Raw genomic sequence first — 17647 nt, forward strand, 5'->3', positions numbered from 1 at the left:
AATAATCCCTCATTCATTAGAAAAGAAGATTCAAGAAGACCTGTTTTTGGGGGCGTGTCTGTTTGATTGACAGGCCTGTGGTGCAGTCAGGTTACAGCTATCGGTGGGCGGGATGAAACAACCAATAAAAACACAGTGATTTTGTTCTGCTGGTCGACACCAGATTTTATTGAACGATGGACAGAGAAAAGCAGCTCAGTTCGTCTGCGGTTAGTAACACAAATGAATCATTTATTATTTTATACATGTTTCTGATCAAAGTCCATATTAGTTTGATTTCAAATCATTTATGTACACATTCTGACATTAAGAGCTGTTTGTGCTCATCTGCCATTTATTCTCTTTAATGATTAGATTCAGTCCCTCCAGAAATCTTTTAATCGCAATGATTAATGGAAGTTCAGGGAATTTCTGAAATATCAGAATTTTGAAAAATTCACACTTTTTTGTGAACTGAGGCTCTCCAGAAAGTATTACGACATGAAGTCAGCCTTTCAAAATAAAACTGACTTCATAAACAAAATGTGTGCGGTAGGATTATTATTAAACACTTCTTTAGGATATTTAGGAGGGGAAAAAAATTACAACTTTTTCCTCCATTTTTGCAATTTTACAGCAAAAAAACGAATTTAAATCTCCACAAATTACATTGATGATCAAAACAATCAGAATAAAAACCTGGAGGGACTGAAAGCTCTTTAAACACCAGAAGTTCAAATGAGCTCAAATATAAGTCTGGAGACAGGTGTGTGTCTGTCTGTCTGTCTGTCTGTGTGTGTGTGTGTGTGTGTGTGTGTGTGTGTGTGTGTGTGTGTGTGTGTGTGTGTGTGTGTGTGTGTGTGTGTGTGTGTCTGTCTGTCTGTCTGTCTGTGTGTGTGTGTGTGTGTGTGTGTGTGTGTGTGTGTGTGTGTGTGTGTGTGTGTGTGTGTGTGTGTCTGTGTGTGTGTGTGTGTGTGTGTGTGTGTGTGTGTGTGTGTGTGTGTGTGTGTGTGTGTGTGTGTGTGTGTCTGTCTGTCTGTCTGTCTGTGTGTGTGTGTGTGTGTGTGTGTGTGTGTGTGTGTGTGTGTGTGTCTGTCTGTCTGTCTGTCTGTCTGTCTGTGTGTGTGTGTGTGTGTGTGTGTGTGTGTGTGTGTGTGTGTGTGTGTGTGTGTGTCTGTCTGTCTGTCTGTCTGTCTGTCTGTCTGTCTGTCTGTGTGTGTGTGTGTGTGTGTGTGTGTGTGTGTGTGTGTGTGTGTGTGTGTGTGTGTGTGTGTGTGTGTGTGTGTGTGTGTGTGTGTGTGTGTGGTTTAAATGCTGCTGCTGTGATTCAGTTCAGGTGAAACGTCTCGTCAGGTTTCAGTTTTGACGAGCTGTCAGTCAGAAGATGAAACATCTGTTCTCTGATTTAGAAATGATGTAATGATGAGTTCCTCCAGTGAGATGTCACAAGTTAGACACACGTTAAAGCTGTAACCGTGGAAACAGAAGAAGAGGACTTCGTGAACACACATCACAACATGGTGTGCGAGTGTTTCCTCACTTCCACACTTTGACGATGCCGTCTCTGGACGAGGTGACGATGAAGCCCTGCGTGGTCTGGAAGGTGGCGATGTCCGTGATGATGTCATGATGTCCCACCGGGAGGGATTCTGGGCCGCGGCGAGGCGAGTCCTCCACCACACCGCTCTTCTGTTTGCTGTGGATCTCCTGCAGAGACAGCAGACGTTACACACTCTGTGTCTCTATGTGTGTCTCTGTCTCTGTGTGTGTCTCTGTCTGTGTGTGTGTGTGTGTGTGTGTGTGTGTGTGTGTGTGTGTGTGTGTGTGTGTGTGTGTGTGTGTGTGTGTGTGTGTGTGTGTGTGTGTGTCTCTGTGTGTGTGTGTGTGTGTCTCTGTGTCTGTGTGTGTGTCTCTGTCTCTGTCTCTGTGTGTACCTGTACGACCTCCGTCCCCTCTATGATCTTGCGGCTGTAGAGGACAGAGGGACAGTGCAGGGAGTCGTTGGCTCCTCCCGCTACGATGTAGGACCTCTCAGGATAGGCCAGGTCCCAGAACCTGAACACAACACACGTTACTCTACATGCGTGTTCTCCCCAACACGTTACTCTACATGCGTGTTCTCCCCAACACGTTACTATACAGTGGGGCAAAAAAGTATTTAGTCAGCCACCAATTGTGAAAGTTCTCCCACTTAAAAAGATGAGAGACGCCTGTAATTTTCATCACAGGTACACTTCAACTATGAGAGACAGAATGGGGGGAAAGAATCCAGGAAATCACATTGTAGGATTTTTAATGAATTAATTGGTAAATTCCTCGGTAAAATAAGTATTTGGTCACCTACAAACAAGCAAGATTTCTGGCTCTCACAGACCTGTAACTTCTTCTTTAAGAGGCTCCTCTGTCCTCCACTCGTTACCTGTATTAATGACACCTGTTTGAACTTGTTATCAGTATAAAAGACACCTGTCCACAACCTCAAACAGTCACACTCCAAACTCCACTATGGTCAAGACCAAAGAGCTGTCAAAGGACACCAGAAACAAAATTGTAGACCTGCACCAGGCTGGGAAGACTGAATCTGCAATAGGTAAGCAGCTTGGTGTGAAGAAATCAACTGTGGGAGCAATTATTAGAAAATGGAAGACATACAAGACCACTGATAATCTCCCTCGATCTGGGGCTCCACGCAAGATCTCACCCCGTGGGGCCAAAATGATCACAAGAACGGTGAACAAAAATCCCAGAACCACACGGGGGACCTGGTGAATGACCTGCAGAGAGCTGGGACCAAAGTAACAGAGGCTACCATCAGTAACACACTACGCCGCCAGGGACTCAAATCCTGCAGTGCCAGACGTGTCCCCCTGCTTCAGCCAGTACATGTCCAGGCCCGTCTGAAGTTTGCTCGAGAGCATTTGGATGATCCAGAAGAGGATTGGGAGAATGTCGTATGGTCAGATGAAACCAAAATAGAACTTTTTGGTAAAAACTCAACTGGTCGTGTTTGGAGGAGAACGTTGCATCCAAAGAACACCATACCTACTGTGAAGCATGGAGGTGGAAACATCATGCTTTGGGGCTGTTTTTCTGCAAGGGGACCAGGACGACTGATCCGTGTAAAGGAAAGAATGAATGGGGCCATGTATCGTGAGATTTTGAGTGAAAACCTCCTTCCATCAGCAAGGGCATTGAAGATGAAACGTGGCTGGGTCTTTCAGCGTGACAATGATCCCAAACACACCGCCCGGGCAACGAAGGAGTGGCTTCGTAAGAAGCATTTCAAGGTCCTGGAGTGGCCGAGCCAGTCTCCAGATCTCAACCCCGTAGAAAATCTGTGGAGGGAGTTGAAAGTCCGTGTTGCCCAGCAACAGCCCCAAAACATCACTGCTGCAGAGATCTGCATGGAGGAATGGGCCAAAATACCAGCAACAGTGTGTGAAAAGCTTGTGAAGACTTACAGACAACCTTTGACCTCTGTCATTGCCAACAAAGGGTATAGAACAAAGTATTGAGATGAACTTTTGTTATTGACCAAATACTTATTTTCCACCATAATTTGCAAATATATTCTTTAAAAATCAGACAATGTGATTTTCAGGAATTTTTTTTTCTCATTCTGTCTCAGTTGAAGTGTACCTGTGATGAAAATTACAGGCGTCTCTCATCTTTTTAAGTGGGAGAACTTTCACAATTGGTGGCTGACTAAATACTTTTTTGCCCCACTGTACATGCGTGTTCTCCCCAACACGTTATTATACATGCGTGTTCTCCCCAACACGTTACTTTAATAACACGAGTTGTCGCTCAGTTTCAGTTGTGATCAAGAACCTGCTGCTGGTTTTGTTTTTGTTCTGACAAGTTTCCAATAATTCATTTTCCATCTGTTCTGATTTACCGACATCTGTTGGAGCTTCACAGGAGGATTTCTCCAGAATTTAACCTCGTCTGTTTCTCCAGAATTTAACCTCGTCTGTTTCTCCAGAATTTAACCCCGTCTGTTTCTCTTTGAGTGTCGGAGGAGGATTTCTCCAGAATTCTCCAGAATTTCAGCGAGCAGCAGATGTTTTCTAGTCACGTCACCGAGTCGTTGCAGGCGTCTGTTTCTGTCCTCAGAGGTTCTTCACTGGAAACACGTTCAGACCAGAACGCAGAATTCATGTTGTTTTTATCACTTTAATCTGCATCGTTGTTAGAAGGGAGGCAGTGGTCGAGTTAGGTGGTGGTGGTTAGGTGGTGGTTAGGTGGTGGTTAGGTGGTGGTGGTTAGGTGGTGGTTAGGTGGTTGTTAGGTGGTGGTTAGGTGGTGGTTAGGTGGTGGTTAGGTGGTGGTTAGGTGGTGGTGGTTAGGTGGTGGTTAGGTGGTTCTTAGGTGGTGGTTAGGTGGTGGTTAGGTGGTTCTTAGGTGGTGGTTAGGTGGTGGTTAGGTGGTGGTTAGGTGGTGGTTAGGTGGTTCTTAGGTGGTGGTTAGGTGGTTGTTAGGTGGTGGTTAGGTGGTTCTTAGGTGGTGGTTAGGTGGTGGTGGTTAGGTGGTGGTTAGGTGGTTCTTAGGTGGTGGTTAGGTGGTTGTTAGGTGGTGGTGGTTAGGTGGTTGTTAGGTGGTGGTTAGGTGGTTGTTAGGTGGTTGTTAGGTGGTTGTTAGGTGGTGGTTAGGTGGTGGTGGTTAGGTGGTTGTTAGGTGGTGGTGGTTAGGTGGTTGTTAGGTGGTGGTTAGGTGGTTGTTAGGTGGTGGTGGTTAGGTGGTGGTTAGGTGGTGGTTGTTAGGTGGTGGTTAGGTGGTTGTTAGGTGGTGGTTAGGTGGTTCTTAGGTGGTGGTTAGGTGGTTCTTAGGTGGTGGTTAGGTGGTGGTTAGGTGGTTGTTAGGTGGTGGTTAGGTGGTGGTTAGGTGGTTCTTAGGTGGTGGTTAGGTGGTGGTTAGGTGGTGGTGGTTAGGTGGTGGTTAGGTGGTTGTTAGGTGGTTGTTAGGTGGTGGTTAGGTGGTTCTTAGGTGGTGGTTAGGTGGTTCTTAGGTGGTGGTTAGGTGGTGGTTAGGTGGTTGTTAGGTGGTGGTTAGGTGGTGGTGGTTAGGTGGTGGTGGTTAGGTGGTGGTTAGGTGGTTGTTAGGTGGTGGTTAGGTGGTGGTTAGGTGGTTGTTAGGTGGTTCTTAGGTGGTGGTTAGGTGGTGGTTAGGTGGTGGTTAGGTGGTTGTTAGGTGGTGGTGGTTAGGTGGTTGTTAGGTGGTGGTTAGGTGGTGGTTAGGTGGTGGTTAGGTGGTTCTTAGGTGGTGGTTAGGTGGTTGTTAGGTGGTTAGGTGGTGGTTAGGTGGTGGTTAGGTGGTGGTTAGGTGGTGGTTAGGTGGTTGTTAGGTGGTGGTTAGGTGGTGGTTAGGTGGTTCTTAGGTGGTGGTTAGGTGGTTGTTAGGTGGTGGTTAGGTGGTTGTTAGGTGGTGGTGGTTAGGTGGTGGTTAGGTGGTGGTTAGGTGGTTGTTAGGTGGTGGTTAGGTGGTTCTTAGGTGGTGGTTAGGTGGTTCTTAGGTGGTGGTTAGGTGGTGGTTAGGTGGTGGTGGTGGTGGTGGTTAGGTGGTGGTTAGGTGGTTGTTTTACGGAGGTTCTTCTGGTTCCGACCTGATTCTCATGTCAGATCCGGCCGTCAGCAGCAGAGGGTTTCCATCAGCAGGACTGCAGTAGATTCCATGAACACTGTGAGGAGATGGCTGCAAAACACACACACAGAGACACACACACACACACACACACACACACACACACACACACACACACACACATGAGAAACGATATCTTGGACGTTAGCCTGTTTGGGATCATGTTTGTTTATGCTGTTAGCTTGTTTAAGCTAATGTTAGCTTGTTTATGTTTACATATGGAGTCCGGATGTTGTGGTTTTCATGTTTTTTGTGGTTGTTAAGTGTTTTGGAATCATGTTTATTGATTCTGCACTTGAAAAATATTGATTGATTTTCAATAGTTTTGGTTTCCGTGACAACTGCAACACAAAGACACTCGTACCTGCATCTCAGACAGCGGAGGAGCGGAGCTCGCCCACAGGGTGAACTTACGGTCCCCCGTCTCCATGTCCCACATGGACACCTCATTATTCCCCTGGACAGCTGGGAGACAGACAGGTGATCAGAGAGACAGGTGATCAGAGAGACAGGTGATCAGAGAGACAGACAGGTGATCAGAGAGACAGGTGATCAGAGAGACAGACAGGTGATCAGAGAGACAGGTGATCAGAGACAGACAGGTGATCAGACAGGTGATCAGAGAGACAGGTGATCTGTGTGTTTGACCTCTGACCTGCGATGACAGATGATTGGTAGAGCGGATGCATCAGCAGCCGTCTGATTCGTGCTCGGGCCGGGTGGTTGGAGATGGGCAGCTGGAAGCGCATATCCCAGCATGCCATGGTGCCTCTGCTCGTTCCTGCAGAGGACAGACGGAGAAATGTTCAACACGTCGACTCACCGGACCTGCAAACCGTCACGTCTGCAACAAATGTGTGAAGAAAACCGTTTCATGTTTTAAACAACATTTGAATAATTCCTCGTCTTTCACTGAAAAGAAGCAACAGATGTTGGAATCAAAGACATCCGGCCTCCATGTTTCCTCTGACTTCCTGTGTGTGGACGGACCGAGACAGAGCCAGCACTGGTGCATGTCCACGGTGAAGGACGTGATGAGGCCCAGTCGCAGGTCGTGGCGCAGCGTCCAGGCGTTGGAGTTGGAGCGGAGGTCCCAGCCCACCAGGGAGCCGTTCACCGTGGCGTACGCCAGCACCGACTGGGAGCCCGAGTTGAAGTGGTGGACGTCCACCGCGCAGCCGTCCTCCTGCAGGTCCAGAGACCTGAGACGGAGTACGGAGGACAGAGTCACACACCCGGACGCGGCCGGGAAAGGGGGGGGTCGCCGCGGGGGGCCGACGCCCGTCCTCACCTGGTCTGGAAGGGCTGCACTTTGGGGGACTTGGGCGGTTTGTTGGCCTCGACGGCCAGCAGCTGGACGGAGCCGTTGTCGGAGGCCACGGCGAGGTAGTGGGAGCCCTGGACGAACGTCAGCGTCTTCACGTGGCCGCCGATACGAGAGTACGTCAACACCGACCTGCGGGGACACGGGGGGGCCGTCAAAGATCGGAGGGACACGCGATAGCGGTGAGAACCTTAAGGACTCACCTGGTGGTGGTGGTCTTGCCCTCCATCTTCTGGCTGTCCCACACCTTCACCGTGCCGTCGTTGGACGCCGTGGCGAAGATGGAGTGTTCGTCAGAGACTCGGATACGGTTCACGGCAGCTTTGTGTTCGTGGAGGTGAGCGACCAGCAGGCCTTTAGGGTGCCAGCCTGAAACACACACACACAGACACACAAAAACACACACACACAGGGTCAGGCCCCCGCTGTCAGCCCCCCCCCCCCCACAGCGCCCCCTCTCTGTTACCGGGTGGAGGAGGGCGGCTCTCCCACTCGGCGCTCTCCATCATCTGCTTGGCCATGCGCTCGGCGCTGCACTGCTCCCTCTTCTGCTGCACCAGCTGCTGCAGCTCCACCTTGCAGGTGTTGATGCGTCGCTGGTAGGCGGGGCCACTCGCCACCGACTGCAGCACGGGCACCGCCGGCGCCGCGGCGCTCTTCCTGATCTGACTCGCCGGCCCGTCGGCGGCCTGCGAACATCCACAATATTCACTCAGAGACGACTCACGTCATCAACGGGTCGGCTCAGAAGGGGCGGAGTTACCGTGGCGGGCTGCGAGGAGGCCGGCTCCTGGGACCCGAACATGCTCTTCCACTCCTCGTTCATGGTGGAGTCCTGCTTCGTGTGCTTCCTCGCTGCGGGACATTAACACAACAAACAGGAAGTCACACCTTCGTACAGACAGACGTTTCTGATGATGCTTCAAATTCAACCGAGAAAAAGTTTCCTCATCTGGAAGATTTTTAAGAGAAATAATTAGTTTGACATTTTTCCAGTTGAAACAAAGTCTTTTATTTTGGAGAGAAAATCTGGACGTTGGTGAAGAACAGGGGACGCTTCATGTTCTTACAGCTGCAGACCTCCGACTGATCCGATGAAGTTCTACCCAGAGTGAATCGGAGGACAGTTTGAGGACACGCTGATGAATGAGGGAGGTTCCAGAGGGACAGACCTCAAACATCTGGAGCTCAGAGGAGCTTCAGATAACCGACAGGACTGATGTTTGTGTGGACGGATCGTTGGCAGGGACGTTATCATCAATGCTGGACTCAGTATTTTATCTCTAATAATTAAACAGGAAGTCTAAAGAATGTGCGAGGAAATGAACGTTTTAAAGAAATTTAATTGACTTTAAAACTTATGAAAACCAGGAAATTTAGACATGAATTTACTTCAAAAAACAAATAAATGAATGATCCAAATAGATGCTGATTGATTATCTGCTGATCGTTTCAGATTTGTTCAGCTGCAAACTGTTGACATTATTTAAATGAACTTCCTGCATCCTGATGAATATTAATAGTCCCATAACCTTTCCTCTGTCGCCCCCTGCAGGACAATTTTTTTTATTATTATTTATTTTTTTATTTTTTTTATACACTTTATTAATCCCCGAGGGGAAATGTCTTCACTACAGCAGGGGGGCTCTCAGGGGGGAGCTGCTGCAGCAGGCTGCCACTAGCGCGGCGCCAGGTAACCTGACCTGAGGTGCATGTTTTTGGATGATGGGAGGAAGCCGGAGAACCCGGAGAGAACCCACGCAAGCACAGAGAGAACATGCAAACTCCACACAGAAAGGCCCAGGACCGGATTCGAACCTGGAACCTTTTTTGCTGTGAGGCGACAGTGGAAAGCTGCACTGCTGCTGATAGAAGAAAGTAATATCTTTATCCAAACATTTATACTGAAAGAGGATAAAAAGAAGAAAAAGACAAGAAGAAAAACCAAAACAAGGAACAGAACAAAGTCAAAGGAGTAAAATAAAGAAAAAAGAAGACTTAAAGAACGATTTAAACTCCATAAAGTGATTAATATCAGTTAAAACCTGACTTATTTTAGAAGCTGTTGGACTTTTGAGGAGTTAGATGTTAATCGTTGGAGACCACCTGAGGAAGGTGAGCGGTTACCTCTCTTGTCCTCGGCCTCAGCCTTGGGTTTGACCAGGTCCACCTGGCGGCCCGTGATGCCCAGGTGAGCCAAGTCGATGACACCGGTCTGCCCCGCCTCCCCCAGGTGGCTCTGCTCCCCCATGGTGGCTTTGGCCTTGTTGGACTTCAACATGAAGTCTTTCAGCGCCAGCAGCTTGTCCTCCTCCGCCTCGGTCATACCCTGCAGGACAGAGGACACCTGAGTCCCACCTGATCTGTGAGACCTGTCCCAGATGACTAACTGTGTGTAATGTGTGTGTGTGTGTGTGTGTGTGAGAGACCTGTGACAGCAGCTTCTTGAGCAGCTGTCCGATGGCCGGGTCGTCGGGGGCGGGGCATTCTGGGATGGAGCCGGCGCGCTTCTTCTGGCGCAGCAGCAGGTGTCTGAAGAGGCTGCCGATGTCTTTGGAGCGCAGCGCGTAGTCGAAGATGGAGCGACTCACCGGCTCCTTCAGCACGCTGAGCAGCACCAGCTCCTTATCGATCTGAGGAAGGGAGGAGGAGGAGGAGGAGGAGGGGGGTGAAGAGGAGCAGAGGGGGAGGCGGCCTGAGGAGGAGGAGGAGGACTCACCTGGATGATGGGCTGGGTGATGAAGGGGTTGAGGTGGGGCATCAACTTGCAGTAGACATCGGCCACGTTGAGGTGCTGCGCGACCACCGTGATGAAACCCACCGCCCCGTAACGGATCCACAGGTTGGGGTGGCACAGGAAGGGAGCTGCAGGAGGAGACGAGGGATCAGAGGGGACAGAGGAGACAAGGGGTCAGAGGGGACAGAGGAGACGAGGGGTCAGAGGGGACAGAGGAGACGAGGGGATAGAGGGGACGAGGCGTCAGAGGGGACGAGCAGTCAGAGGGGACAGAGGAGACGAGGGGTCAGAGGGGACAGAGGAGACGAGGAGTTAGAGGAGACGAGGAGACAGTGGAGACAAGGGGTCAGAGGGGACAGAGGAGACGAGGGGTCAGAGGAGACGAGGGGATAGAGGGGACGAGGCGTCAGAGGGGACGAGGGGTCAGAGGAGACAGAGGAGACGAGGAGTTAGAGGAGACGAGGGGTCAGAGGAGACGAGGGGTCAGAGGGGACGAGGGGTCAGAGGGGACAGAGGAGACGAGGGGTCAGAGGGGACGAGGAGTTAGAGGAGACGAGGGGACAGTGGAGACGAGGGGTCAGAGGAGACAGAGGAGACGAGGAGTTAGAGGAGACGAGGGGTCAGAGGAGACGAGGGGTCAGAGGGGACGAGGGGTCAGAGGGGACAGAGGAGACGAGGGGTCAGAGGAGACAGAGGAGACAAGGGGTCAGAGGGGACAGAGGAGAGGAGGGGTCAGAGGGGACGAGGGGTAAGAGGGGACAGAGGACACGAGGGGTCAGAGGGGACGAGGTGTCAGAGGGGACAGTGGAGACGAGGGGTCAGAGGGGACAGAGGAGACAAGGGGTCAGAGGGGACGAGGTGTCAGAGGAGACAGAGGAGACAAGGGGTCAGAGGGGACAGAGGAGACAAGGGGTCAGAGGGGACGTAGGGTCAGAGGAGACGAGGGGTCAGAGGGGACGAGGGGACAACACCACCCTCCAGAGGAGGTGTCTCCTACCGATGTCGCTGACGAACTCGTAGAGATGCGGTTTCTGCAGCAGCCCCAGCTGACACATGCAGGTCAGCGCGTTCAGCGTCTTGTAGATGACGAACTCCTCGGTGTCGCTGAGTCCCTGCTGCAGCAGCGGCTTCAGGATGGACGAGCTCTGCCAGCCCACGTACGCCGCCACGCCTTCGGAGGACGGAGACGGGAGAGGGGGACAGAAAGGTCAGAGGCGTCCGAGGACAGAGAGCTTCGGGGACGTCCGGCGCGTCCTCACCCACGATGCTGTCGAAGAACGCCCCCCGCAGGTGCCAGTCGTTCTTGTCGTTGAGGAAGGTGATCATGTGACTCAGCAGCACGTCGTTGGCCTTCTGACGGCCGAAGAACACGCAGAGACGCGTGATGCCGTTCTCCATCAGAGACTGCTTCACGATGTTCTCCTGGTCGCTGAGGAGCGTCACCACCTTCTGCTGCACCATCTCATGGAGCGCCTGCAGCTCTGCAAGGAGGAGTCACAGGAGAGGAGTCACAGGAGGGAGGAGTCACAGGAGGGAGGAGTCACAGGAGAGGAGGTCACAGGAGGGAGGAGTCACAAGAGAGGAGTCACAGGAAGGAGGAGTCACAAGAGAGGAGTCACAGGAGGGAGGAGTCACAGGAGAGGAGGTCACAGGAGGGAGGAGTCACAAGAGAGGAGTCACAGGAGGGAGGAGTCACAAGAGAGGAGGTCACAGGAGAGAGGAGTCACAGGATGGAGGAGTCACAGGATGGAGGAGTCACAGGAGGGAGGAGTCAGGAGGGAGGAGGTCACAGGAGGGAGGAGTCACAGGAGTCACAGGAGAGGAGGTCACAGGAGGGAGGAGTCACAGGAGAGGAGGTCACAGGAGAGAGGAGTCACAGGAGGGAGGAGTCACAGGAGGGAGGAGTCAGATGAGAGGAGGTCACAGGAGGGAGGAGTCACAGGAGAGGAGGTCAGATGAGAGGAGGTCACAGGAGAGGAGTCAGAGGAGGAAGGAGTCACGTTAACGCGTCTTACCGGAGTCGTAGTTGTCGTTGGGGTGCAGCGCCTCCTCAGCGTCCTCTCCACTCAGGTCCGTCTCCGTGTTCACGTTGTTCTCCTGAACCAGCTCCAGGAAACGCAGCGCGCTCTCCGCCAGGTGGGCGATGTTCTCTGAGAGCAGGAGCAGAGGGCGGGAACATTTTACCACCACGTCTCCCACTGACGTGTCCCTGAACACGCGTGTTGCCGTGTCTGACCTGCGTACGCCAGCCGGACGATGGTGGCGTCGTCCTGGGCGAGGTGGGCGATGCCCGGCAGGAGGTACTCCGGGTAGATGTTGACGTCGTTCCTCGGCACCTCCTTCACCAGCGCCAGCACCTTGGCCAGCGTGCGGACGGCCTGGGCTCGTACGCGGGGCACCGGGTCGTTGCAGAAGTGCAGCAGGTACGGCGTGATGCGGTCCAGCAGGATGTCCACGCTCAGCCGGGGCGCCAGGTGCAGGACGAGCTCCAACGCCGCCAGCTTGGAGTCGCAGGAGTGCAGCGTCTGCAGGCAGGAGGTGATGACGGACACCAGCACCAGGAGGCCCTGCTCCTCCCGGGAGCTCAGCACCACCTCGCTGCTGTCCTGGGACGAAGAGGAGGAGGAGGAGGAGCCTGGAGGGGGACACACACACACACACACACACACACACACACACACACACACACACACACACACACACACACACACAGTGAAGGAAGTGACCATATTTGGACGAGCTGGGGGAGGAGCCAGCGGTGGATCTGACCGATCTGATTGGAAACCTGACGATACTACGTCCCGCCCACCGATAGCTGTAACCTGACTGCACCACAGGCCTGTCAATCAAACAGACACGCCCCCTCACCTCCTCGCAGGTTGTGCAGGATGTTGTCCAGGTCCTTGCGGATCACCAGGACTCTCTCGTCTGCAGACTGGAAGGTCTCCTTGGCGAACTGAGCCATGTAGGGCTGCAGGAAAGTGTAGAAGATGTCGGGGAAGGCTTTCCCTCGCTGCTGCTTCAGGTACTCCTCCGCTGTCAGACGCTTCTCCGGCTCCCGCTGCACCATCTGGGACACCTGAGGGACAGACAGGGGGACAGACAGGGAGGGAGAGACACAGACAGACAGAAACTCTGAGTGGTAGTGGTGGTTCTGTTTCAACAGCTTCCACTCCACTCCCTCCACCACCCCCTCCACTCCACTCCACCCACTCCACCCCCCTCCACCCCCTCCCACTCCACTCCACTCCCTCCACCCACTCCACCCCCCTCCCACTCCACCACCCCCTCCACTCCCCCCCCCTCCACCCCCACCCTCCTACCAGCTCTCTGATGCTGCGGTCTTCTATCTTGATGAGGACCTGCTCGGTCTGGAAGAGTCCTTTCCGGTATGCGAGCAGCTGCGAGAGGTCGAAGAGAGGAACTCCTTCGGTGAAGAGCTCTGCGATGACACAGCCTGAAGACACAAACACACACATGAATGTCTCCAGGTGTCGGATCTCCCTGCGGGAGGCTCCGCCCCCCCGCTGGGGCGCCCCTTACCTGCAGAGAAGATGTCCATGGCCTGCCGCAGCTCCCCGCGGCCCCTCTGGTTGTTGCTGGTCAGGTCCACCAGCGGCGTGTTCTGGTCGCTCTCGGTGGCGAACATGCTGCCGTCCACGAATCTCTCGGGCGCGATGTAGCACGTCCGGCGGCGCGACGTGTCGAAGAAGTAGTTGAAGTCGGCGGGGTTGTCCTCGGGCAGGTAGGTGGGCTTGAAGCTGGCGAAGTCGGTGAGCAGCACCCAGTTCCAGCTGGTCACCATCACGTTCTCCGTCTTGATGTCGCCGTGCCGCACGCCGGCCCGGTGCGCCTGCTCCACGGCGTTCAGGATCTGGAAGGCGAGCCAGCGCTTCTCCACGTTGTTGAGGAACGGCCGCGTGCTGATGCGGTCGTACAGGTTGTCGCGGACGTACTGGCGGAACAAGATGGCGGCCTTCTCCGTCAGCGAGGTCTTCTGGAAGGGCAGGCAGTTCTGGCAGGAGTGCAGGCGGATCTTCAGCTCCTCCAGCTCCTGCTTGTAGCTGGTGAGCGGCAGCGACGGGTCCTGGATGGCGAACACCTTCACCACCACCAGGCCCTCGCGGTGCTTCGCCCGCGCCACCTTGAAGAAGCGCGTGCTGCCCAGACTCTTGTCGTACTCGTGGTCGTGGATGTCGGAGAAGTAGCTGTCCACGGAGAGGATCTGGGACGGGGCGATGCCCGCCAGCTGGTTACCCATCACACCTGCGCACACACACACACACACACACACACACACACACACACACACCAGAAGCTTTATTTATTCTTTCAAAGCAGAACATCAACACCTCAAACAGCGGAGACACGTTTCCTCTTTTCTCCCAACAGCTCTGAATTGTTTTTTTTTCACAGTTCCAGTTCAAACGTTGAATTTTGTCCATTTTATCCAACTTCTCGTTCGGTTCTGCTTGTTGTTGTTTTTAAATCTCATTACATTTCCAGTTTTTCTTTTCTGTAGATTTCTTTTACATTTGTGCTCCATTGATGTTTTGGTTGGTGTTCAGATTCTCCTCCGACTCCTTCAGGAGGCGTCAGATCTCCTCACGTTCATCCAGCAAGCGGCTCCGTCACAGCTTCTCTTCTTCATCCTCCTTCTACTTATTTTAACTGTTCAAAATCACGCTGCTTCATTATTGAAGCACTTTGTGATCTTATATCTGTGAAAGATCAAACTTTTGTCTTATCTGTTCTTTGTTTTCTATTTTCTGTCTCCGTTCATTTCATTTTGTACAAAGTTAACAGATGTAAAACGGTCTGTAGTTTTATTTTGAAGGTTCAACAGTCAGCTGTGGGTCAGGTGGTCGAGCAGGTTGCGGGTTCGACCCCGATGAGCAGCTCTGCTGCTGCCTGACCGGAAGCTTTACAAACCTTCCAGCGACAATCACGACAACAAGAAATCAGGTTTCCGGTTTGTATAATGTGTAAATCTGTGTTCCGGATGTGAGTTTGGGAGATCCAACTATACATTAATCAAATAAAGTTGGTTAAAGCTCTCTCACTGAGCGGATGTCACAGCTGCTCCTCACAACAAACCAGATGTGGAGCTAACAGCTAACCTCGGTCACGTGATGCTTTAACACCGTTACACATTAAAAAAGATCCATCCCATCAAAACAAACCCAAACACGGTGCAGATGTGGTGTTTACCTCGGCTGCTTCTCAGAGCTGTTGTTATTGTGGTTATTGTTGTTAGCTTTAGCAGGCTAGCGCTGGTCACGATGCTGCTAACGGATGCTAACAACAAGCGACAAACTCTAAAGTTCAGCCTCGAAGAACCGTCTTCATGTCGGTCTTCCGGTGTGTTCGCGTACGACAGCCGCCCCGCCGCAACCTCCTCCCGCCGCCACTGAAACACGCCGCCGCAGTAAAATACCGGTAACCGTAAATAATTAACAAAGCAGTCGTCTGGATGATTTAGCTGGTTGCTAACCGTGTAGCCGTTTCCAGCTGTTGTTATGAATCCGGGTCAAAGCGGAGAAACGTCTCCACAGCGCCCCTAACGGTCAGGTCGGGTTACTGCACAGATCGGCTCCGATACAAGTGACGCATTCGCTCGTTTAAAAGGAGCGTAAATGTCTTTAGGTTAGGTTAGGTTAGGTTAGGTTAGGTTAGGTTAGGTTAGGTTAGGTTAGGTTAGTTTAGGTTAGGTTAGGTTAGGTTAGGTTAGGTAGTTACTTTATTAATCCCAGAGGGGACATTTTTTCGCTACAGCAGCATACAGGAAGCAATAAGATAATAATAGAATAATAGAAAAGCAATAAAATAGAAGTAAAAATATAAAATGCACAGTATATACAGTACAGTATATATCTATATATATTATATACAAACAAACCAAAAAACACAGTCAACAGTATTATTGTTGTGTGATGGATTTTGCCAGAGGTGAGTTATTGTACAGTCTTATTGTGGTCGGCAGGAATGATCTCCTGTATCAGGAACGATCTCCTGTATCAGGAACCATCTCCTGTATCAGGAACCATCTCCTGTATCAGGAACCATCTCCTGTATCAGGAACGATCTCCTGTATCAGGAACGATCTCCTGTATCAGGAACCATCTCCTGTATCAGGAACCATCTCCTGTATCAGGAATGATCTCCTGTATCTGGAATGATCTCCTGTATCAGGAACGATCTCCTGTATCAGGAACGATCTCCTGTATCAGGAATGATCTCATGTATCTGGAATGATCTCCTGTATCAGGAATGATCTCCTGTATCTGGAATGATCTCCTGTATCAGGAATGATCTCCTGTATCAGGAACCATCTCCTGTATCAGGAATGATCTCCTGTATCTGGAATGATCTCCTGTATCAGGAATGATCTCCTGTATCTGGAATGATCTCCTGTATCAGGAATGATCTCCTGTATCAGGAATGATCTCCTGTATCAGGAACGATCTCCTGTATCAGGAATGATCTCCTGTATCTGGAATGATCTCCTGTATCAGGAACGATCTCCTGTATCAGGAACCATCTCCTGTATCAGGAATGATCTCCTGTATCTGGAATGATCTCCTGTATCAGGAATGATCTCCTGTATCTGGAATGATCTCCTGTATCAGGAATGATCTCCTGTATCAGGAATGATCTCCTGTATCAGGAACGATCTCCTGTATCAGGAATGATCTCCTGTATCTGGAATGATCTCCCGTATCTGGAATGATCTCCCGTATCTGGAATGATCTCCTGTATCAGGAATGATCTCCTGTATCTGTCCTTGTGACAGCGGAGCTGAAGGAATCTTTTGGAGAACGTCCTCCTCTGTCCCTGCAGCAGGTGGAGAGGGTGGTCAGGATTATCCAATATGGACAATAGTTTCCTCAGTGTCCTCCTCTCCACCACCTTTTCCAGACTGCAGCCGATGATGGAGGCGGCCTTCTTAACCAGTTTGTTAAGTCTGTTGGTGTCTCCGGCTCCAATGCTGCCCCCCCCCCTCCACCTCTCCCCCCCAGCAGACCACAGCGAAGTACAGTTCACTGGCCACAACAGATGGTAGAACATCTCCAGCATCTCGCTGCACACATTGAAGGATCGAAGTTTCCTCAAGAAAAAGAGTCGACTCATCACCTTCTTGTAGACAGCATTGATGTTGGTCTTCCAGTTCAGTCTGTTGTCATGGAGACACCAGGTACTTGTACTCCTCAACCATGTCCACCTCCTCTCCCAGAACTCTCAGCGGTTGTGGAGCCGTCGTCTTCCTCCTGAAGTCGACCACCATCTTTCTTGTCTTGGCCACGTTGTTCAGGAGGAGGTGATTTCTTCCCGCCCACTCCACAAAGTCCTCCACTACTGCCCGGTACTCCTCCTCCCGTCCATCCCTTATACACCGACCACTGACTCCTCCTCCCGTCCGTCCCTTATACACCGACCACTGACTCCTCCTCCCCGTCCCTCCCTTATACACCGTCCACTGACTCCTCCTCCCGTCCGTCCCTTATACACCGACCACTGACTCCTCCTCCCGTCCGTCCCTTATACACCGTCCACTGACTCCTCCTCCCGTCCGTCCCTTATACACCGACCACTGCAGAGTCATCAGAGAACTTCTGCAGATGTCTTGACTCTGAGTTGTTCTGGAAGTCAGTGGTGTAGAAGGTGAACAGGAAGGAGACAGAACAGTTCCCTGAGGAGCTCCAGTACCACTGACCACCGTATCAGACAGCACACTGCCCAGACGGACAAACTGTGGTCTGCCTGTCAGGTAGTCAGTGATCCAGGAGACGGTGGACGCGTCCACCCCCACCACCACCACCACCTGCAGCTTCTCACTCAGCAGCAGTGGTTGGATGGTGTTAAATGCACTGGAGAAATCAAAGAAAGTGATTCTCACAGATTCACCGGTTCCATCCAGGTGAGACTGAGCTCGTTGCAGCAGGTAGATGATGGCGTCGTCCACTCCC

The 17647-nt window shown here is 51.8% G+C and overlaps 1 protein-coding gene and 2 long non-coding RNA genes across 3 annotated transcripts; 2 read left to right on the plus strand and 1 right to left on the minus strand.

Annotated features, from left to right (window-relative positions):
• Positions 1-139: 139 nt before the first annotated feature.
• pik3r4 (phosphoinositide-3-kinase, regulatory subunit 4) lies at positions 140-15197 on the minus strand. Its single transcript, XM_069718383.1, has 21 exons — positions 14892-15197; positions 13224-13946; positions 13004-13137; positions 12549-12759; positions 11917-12315; positions 11696-11830; positions 10940-11161; positions 10678-10851; positions 9663-9808; positions 9373-9576; positions 9071-9272; positions 7707-7798; positions 7410-7632; positions 7147-7312; positions 6911-7075; positions 6610-6821; positions 6275-6400; positions 5984-6084; positions 5582-5670; positions 1914-2034; positions 140-1686 (listed from the first exon to the last, which is right to left on the minus strand). The coding sequence occupies exons 2-21, from the start codon at positions 13939-13941 to the stop codon at positions 1516-1518; spliced, it is 4011 nt and encodes a 1336-aa protein (XP_069574484.1). The 5' UTR covers positions 13942-13946; positions 14892-15197; the 3' UTR covers positions 140-1515.
• Positions 4441-4777, plus strand: LOC138632657 (uncharacterized). Its single transcript, XR_011311826.1, has 3 exons — positions 4441-4493; positions 4566-4631; positions 4743-4777. It is a non-coding gene; the product is annotated as an uncharacterized lncRNA (long non-coding RNA).
• Positions 5178-5633, plus strand: LOC138632658 (uncharacterized). The gene is made up of 3 exons (XR_011311827.1): positions 5178-5208; positions 5261-5400; positions 5537-5633. It is a non-coding gene; the product is annotated as an uncharacterized lncRNA (long non-coding RNA).
• Positions 15198-17647: the final 2450 nt, after the last annotated feature.

Source organism: Brachyistius frenatus, unplaced genomic scaffold (genome assembly GCF_029030835.1).
Source record: "Brachyistius frenatus isolate BFR_SWC_R1_liver_20210118 unplaced genomic scaffold, ASM2903083v1 Contig_191, whole genome shotgun sequence".
Taxonomy (NCBI): domain Eukaryota; kingdom Metazoa; phylum Chordata; class Actinopteri; family Embiotocidae; genus Brachyistius; species Brachyistius frenatus.

Coding starts and splice junctions, on each gene's coding strand:
- pik3r4 (XM_069718383.1), bottom strand. CDS start 13,941: ATGGGTAACCAGCTGGCGGGCATCGCCCCGTCCCAGATCCTCTCCGTG. Junction 10,852..10,939: donor GTTCTTCGACAGCATCGTGG/GTGAGGACGCGC, acceptor CGTCCTCCGAAG/GCGTGGCGGCGTACGTGGGC. Junction 6,401..6,609: donor CCAGTGCTGGCTCTGTCTCG/GTCCGTCCACAC, acceptor TGTCCTCTGCAG/GAACGAGCAGAGGCACCATG.